Source organism: Aptenodytes forsteri, unplaced genomic scaffold, assembly GCF_000699145.1.
Source record: "Aptenodytes forsteri isolate BGI_AS27 unplaced genomic scaffold, ASM69914v1 Scaffold321, whole genome shotgun sequence".
NCBI classification, from domain to species: Eukaryota; Metazoa; Chordata; class Aves; order Sphenisciformes; family Spheniscidae; genus Aptenodytes; species Aptenodytes forsteri.
This window is the reverse complement of record NW_008795030.1, coordinates 958065-963579: the sequence shown is the minus strand read 5'-3', so window position 1 is coordinate 963579 and position 5515 is coordinate 958065. Positions and strand designations below refer to the sequence as shown.

The 5515-nt window shown below is 51.3% G+C and overlaps 1 protein-coding gene across 1 annotated transcript in view; it reads left to right on the top strand.

The window, feature by feature from the left end:
- The first annotated feature begins 469 nt into the window (after positions 1-469).
- The window catches only part of NUDC (nuclear distribution C, dynein complex regulator), a 9388-nt gene continuing 4342 nt past the window's right edge, over positions 470-5515 (top strand). Inside the window, exons 1-6 of the mRNA XM_009276269.1 lie at positions 470-517; positions 799-876; positions 3221-3421; positions 3886-3969; positions 4303-4416; positions 4874-5068. Of these exons, the coding sequence (XP_009274544.1) occupies positions 470-517; positions 799-876; positions 3221-3421; positions 3886-3969; positions 4303-4416; positions 4874-5068 (720 nt within the window). The remainder of the gene's footprint in view (positions 518-798; positions 877-3220; positions 3422-3885; positions 3970-4302; positions 4417-4873; positions 5069-5515) is intronic.

Sequence of the window (5515 nt, the reverse complement as noted above, 5' to 3'; positions counted from 1 at the left end):
CACGAAACGCGGTTGAACATGAACGTGGTCCGTGTCCCCCCCCCTCACGGCCGAGGCACCTCACGCTGACTCTTGCTGGGGGCTGCGGGGGTCCGGGTGCCGACCCGCCCGGAGGGCCGGAGCGCGGGGGGGACATCCCGCTCCCGAAACGGCGCTGATAACAGCTCCTCGTGCCCTAGCGAAACCTCCGATCGAAAGGCCGACAGGACGGAATTCCTGGGAAATAAAGCTAAGCCGAGTCCGCCGAGAGCACGGATTTCCAGGGGGGTGGCCGGGGATGCCGGCTCGTGACAGATTTTAGGCTTTAGTAAAAATAAACGGGCCGTGGAGGTGGGGAGGGTGAGTTTGCACACTGTGAGGGTTTAGGCGCGCTAAGAGGTACAATACGGTGTGTGCGTATGTCTCTATACACCTCTGTGTGTGTGTGTGTGTATCCACGTATACGTACGTACCCAAATTCCCGCCTCGGATGGGTCTGAAGAACAGCTTGGGGGATCGGAGGAGGTGTACCTCCGAGGTGACCTGAGAGTAAACTGCTTGCCCTTCCTTCACGTAAACCACACCGATCTCCCTTCTGAAAACTGGGAATCCGGGAACTGGATCTCCACAAAAACCACTGGATATTTTTCTCTGGGAAACGGTCGCGGGGCTGATCTGAGTACGATCCCGGCACAGACACAGATAGGGAGTACAAAGAATAAAGGCCGCTCGAGAGACGCGAGGTGGTTTGGAGTGATCCGGTCTCATTGCTCTTTTTTTTCTTCTTCTCTCCACCCCCCTCCCTGTTTCCTCTACCAGCTCGTGAACACGTTCTTTAGTTTCCTGAGGCGTAAAACAGATTTCTTCACCGGTGGAGAAGACGGAGTAGCAGAGAAGGTAAAAAAAAAAAACCCACACCAAACCCAAATACTCGAGCTTTTATGTCTTCTAACTTCCGTGCCACCCATGTCTGCGCCACGCTCAGGCTTCCCCGCCTGAACAACTCAAAGCGTTGCGGTGCGCTCGGGGACTAGCGGCCCGTGATGCTGATGAAATGCATCACTGAAACAAGGCAATAACGAGCTGCCCCTGTCTGAGGCGAGGCACGCAGGATTGCTTGTTCGAGTGGTACCGACGATGCGGGGTTGTTGGTTTTTTGGGTTTGTTTTTTTTTTTTCGCTCTGGCCAAAGGCCTGTTTGGAAAGCAAATCTGCCAGACGCGCTGCCTTAACAGTGACAGACACCGCGGTGTTGATAACCCCGGGTTACCTTGTTTGTTCATCTCAGAAAAAGCGCAAAGTCCGCATCTCCGCGCATGCGGCTGCACCTTTGTCTCGGGGCTGCGGTACCTGTACGGAGCGAGCGTGCTGGGGAGCAAGCTTGGGGGTCCGGGCGGCCTCGCTGGCGGCCTGAGCATCTCCTATCCAGCAGGTATTCCTCGCCCAGCTCGAGAGCTGCAAAACTTAAAATTGTTTCACCGCAGGGAAATAAGAACCAGAGCGTTCAACCGTGAACTGGAGGTTTCTTGTTTGTGCTTAGCGGTATAGCAGCTGTTCCCCTTCCTGGGCTACTGGAACTCCACCAGCCAAGCGGGCGCTGCTGCCACGTTGAATGTGTTGGGGCAGGCGTTAATCGCTAACGCAGCGTGTAACGTGCGCTGTCTAGTCTCTAAAGCGGCAAAGCTAGGGCAGGTGAGGGGATGGCAAAGAGGATGGTTTCAAAGTAAGAAAGGTGAAGCCTGCTGCTGTTTTTCTTAGACTGGAGAGCAAATCCCCCCCCAAATTCCTGGGGACTGCGTGCTCCCGGGGAGCGAAAGCCTGAGTGGCGTTTCAGAGGTGAGCACTGGTTGGTGCTTTTGGAGGTCCTGGCTACTGTTGTTGGCAACTCCATAGCAAATCCGTGGCTGTGCCTGGGCAAGAAAAGTGCTCGTGTCCTTGGGTGGTATCTGTTAAAATGCTTCCGGCTCAATGCAGAGTCCCTGACACCACGGTAACCACAACAAAAATTGAAGGAGCTGCTTCCCCAGCCCTGCTCGCCCTTTGGCATCAGAGAGAAAGAGGAGAGGGTGGGAAAGCCGTCGTCTTTTATGGGGTGCCGTTTGAGAAGCCCTTGTGGTGTAGAGTGAGGGGGGGTGTGGCGGCAGGTTGAGAGGAGTGCGGTGTGCGCGCGCTGACGAGGTCGGGCAGTGCAAATATAGTTTGCTCGCTGTGGATCATCGTGCGGTTAGGAACGGAGGCTGGGAGATGCACGTCTTGAATTCTGTATCCTAGGAGACAACCGGACTCGCGTTGTGTAAATAAATCTTGCTTTCCCCTTTAAAGCAAAGCAGAAATACCTGGTGGTTGGTTACAAAGCTACAAGGCGAGGGCATTCTGAGTTGCTCTGGAAAGATGCTGAATCCCCCCGGAAGTTTCTGGGATATATATAAACCGGTACCTGAACCCCCCCCCCGTCTGAGACGTCTCTCCACTCGGATTCCTTTTCTCAGATGCTGTTTGTTGTCCGGAGCAGACTTCGGTTCTCATACGTGCTGCTCTGCACAGCGCCGCTGGCGTTATCGACCACGGGGCAATTGCTCTGGCTTCCTGCCTGTGTACGCAGCTTTCCCTCTGAGCAGCACAGCCGTTTGCATCAGAGACCTTGAGATTTTGCTTTTCATAGTCACAATGAATTGGGAGTGAGGTTTGAAGCAAAGATTTATGTAGGAACTTGCCCCTGAGTGTAAAACACCGAGCTTTTTCAAACGTTTCTCCTCTTTGCCCCTGAGTGTAAAACACCGAGCTTTTCAAACGTTTCTCCTCTAAAGCATGACACTGAATACTCCGTCTGGCGCCCGGGGAAAAGCCCAGTCGCGGGAAAGGTCAGAAGTAGGTACAAAAACTCGGGTCCAGGGTCTCCGTTCTCCCAGCTGTCCTCGATGTACGGAGGGTTGGGCATCTGCTCATCCTCCTGGATTTGCACAAAGGTCAAAACAAATGGAGAATCTTTAGTTTTCTGTTATCTCCGTGGAAATACACTCCTTGTACAAGGAAGAACTAGGAAGGGCTACATCTAAATATTTTGAGTTTTCTCCTGCTCTAGATTTTCGGTCAAAAGCCTAGAGTGAAAATGAAGGGAAAAGTCACAACATCGGTATGACTAACAAATGTTCTCGTGCTCCTCAGTAGCGAGTTGGCTTCATTCGGGTTCGAAAAAGCGGTGATTTTTTAAAACCCTTTGATAATGTCTTCCTGTCTTTCAGCTGATCACAGATACCTTCAGCCATCACAACAAACTAGCTCAGAAGGAGCGGAAAGAGAAAAAGGCTCGTCAAGAGGCAGAGCGGCGTGAAAAGGCAGAGAGAGCTGCGAAACTTGCTAAAGAAAAGCAAGAAGCAAACGAGCCAAGGATTAAGGAACTTACGGACGAGGAAGCAGAAAGGCTGCAGCTGGAAATCGACCAGGTGAGAGCAGCGCCTGGTGCCCGCAGGCACCATCTAGGTCGTCTCCTCCGTTGGCCTGCACGTAGCTCGGGTAGCAGCGAGCGGTTAAAACGGCTCAAGGCTTGTTCCTTTGCAGTGTCTGGAGCACCAGACCGGCGTGCTTCAGAATGAAATTAACCTAGGCCAAACCATCGCGTTTTCACGTGGATTCTCCCAGAACTCACTTGGCCTTTCTGCCTTCAGCAAGTTCTCCGACTGTGGCGGCGACGTCGAGGTGTGAGGACCACGGGAGTCTTCCCCTTGGCAGTACCGCTTTTCCTGTAACACCGTTCTAAGGGCTGAAAATTCCCCGTCGCTCCTGGGTGCAGTTCCGAGTCCTGCTCTCTAGTTTCAGCTGAGGAGGCTGAGGCCGCCTAGTGTCAGATCAGCAAGTAACACAAAAGTGCCAGCGCTTGTCTGAGCGTGTTCGTTCTCTTTTTCAACAGAAAAAAGAGGCGCAAGGGCAGATTAACAGTGTCCCAGTGAAACCCTCGGAGGATGAAGGTGAATCTTCGGATTCTAACAAACAGGTAAAGCTCATCTAGGGACTTTATTTTAGCCTGAGAGAAATAGGCAACCATGAGAACTGCTGTAAATGTGAGGGAATACGCTGAGAATACACATTTAATTCCCAAAGATTTCAATGTGGGGGTTTTTTTTGTGTTTTGTTCTGTTTTCCTTTCCTTTTTTGTAATTATGTTTTAACAGAAACACCTATACATTTCGGGCGAAATTTATGTGAATGTCAAGTACGTGCACCTGACCTGAAATTGTTACAAAAACCAAGAACTGTTGTTACCAAGTGAAAGATAAATGGAAACTTGAAAAGCTTCTTTCTTTACGCTTTTAAATTGGTTGCTTAGGAAACAGATGACGAAGAGGAAGATGAGAAGGACAAAGGAAAACTTAAACCCAACTCTGGGAATGGAGCTGACCTTCCAAATTATAGATGGACACAGACTCTTTCAGAACTGGATGTAAGTAGTGCCTTATTACCAGGATCTGAGGAATGTGGGATAGGGAATGAGAGCACAGGTGCTGGTAAGAATGGTGGAGCCGATGCCCTGTACCTCAGCTGCCTGTGGAAGGTTGTTAGTTGTTCTTAACGGCAGCATTTCAATAGCTGGGAGGGAGCTTGGTAACTAAACAAAATGCCCAGAAGCTGTAGTTAACTTGGCCAAACCTCGGTCTTGTTTAAACAAGACATTAAAATCTGCTTCCTTTTTTATGGTCCCTTTGAGGTATTGGCCATCCTGTTGCCAAACTTATTCTTGTATCCTTTCACCTCCCGCCCACTCAGTACCCCAAGGGATATGTTGCGTGCTCTGTCTTATTCTGGTGAAACCAAGGCAAAAAGTCTTAGAATAGCAGCGCAAGAGGGTAAGGAGAGGCTTCACCGCTCAGCTCCTCAAATCTGACCTTTGTCTGGTCCAGCTGGCCATCCCTTTCAAGGTGAACTTCAGGTTGAAGGGGAAGGACGTGGTGGTGGATATCCAGAGACGGCGCCTCAAAGTTGGCCTGAAGGGCCATTCGCCTGTCATTGATGGAGAGCTTTTCAATGAAGTGAAGGTGGAGGAGAGCTCCTGGCTGATCGAAGACGGTAAAACAGTCACCGTGCACCTGGAGAAGGTAAAGCAGAATGAATCGGGGAGGATTCAGACTTGTCTGCCTCTTCCCTGGTGAGATATAGCTTCCATGGAACAGATCCTCCTGGAAGCTATGCTAAGGCACAGGGAGGTGATTCCAGACAGCCAGCATGGCTTCACCGAGGGCAAGTCCTGCCTGACCAACCTGGTGGCCTTCTATGATGGAGGGACTACATCAGTGGACATGGGAAGGGCTACAGATGTCGTCTGTCTGGACCTCTGTAAGGCCTTTGACATGGTCCCCCACAACATCCTTCTCTCTAACCTGGAGAGGTATGGATTTGATGGGTGGACTGGCCGGTGGGTGAGGAATTGGTTAGATGGTCGCATCCAGAGGGTAGTGGTCAACGGCTCAATGTCCAGATGGAGATTGGTGACGAGTGGCGTCCCGCAGGGGTCCGTATTGGGACCGGTGCTGTTTAATATCTTC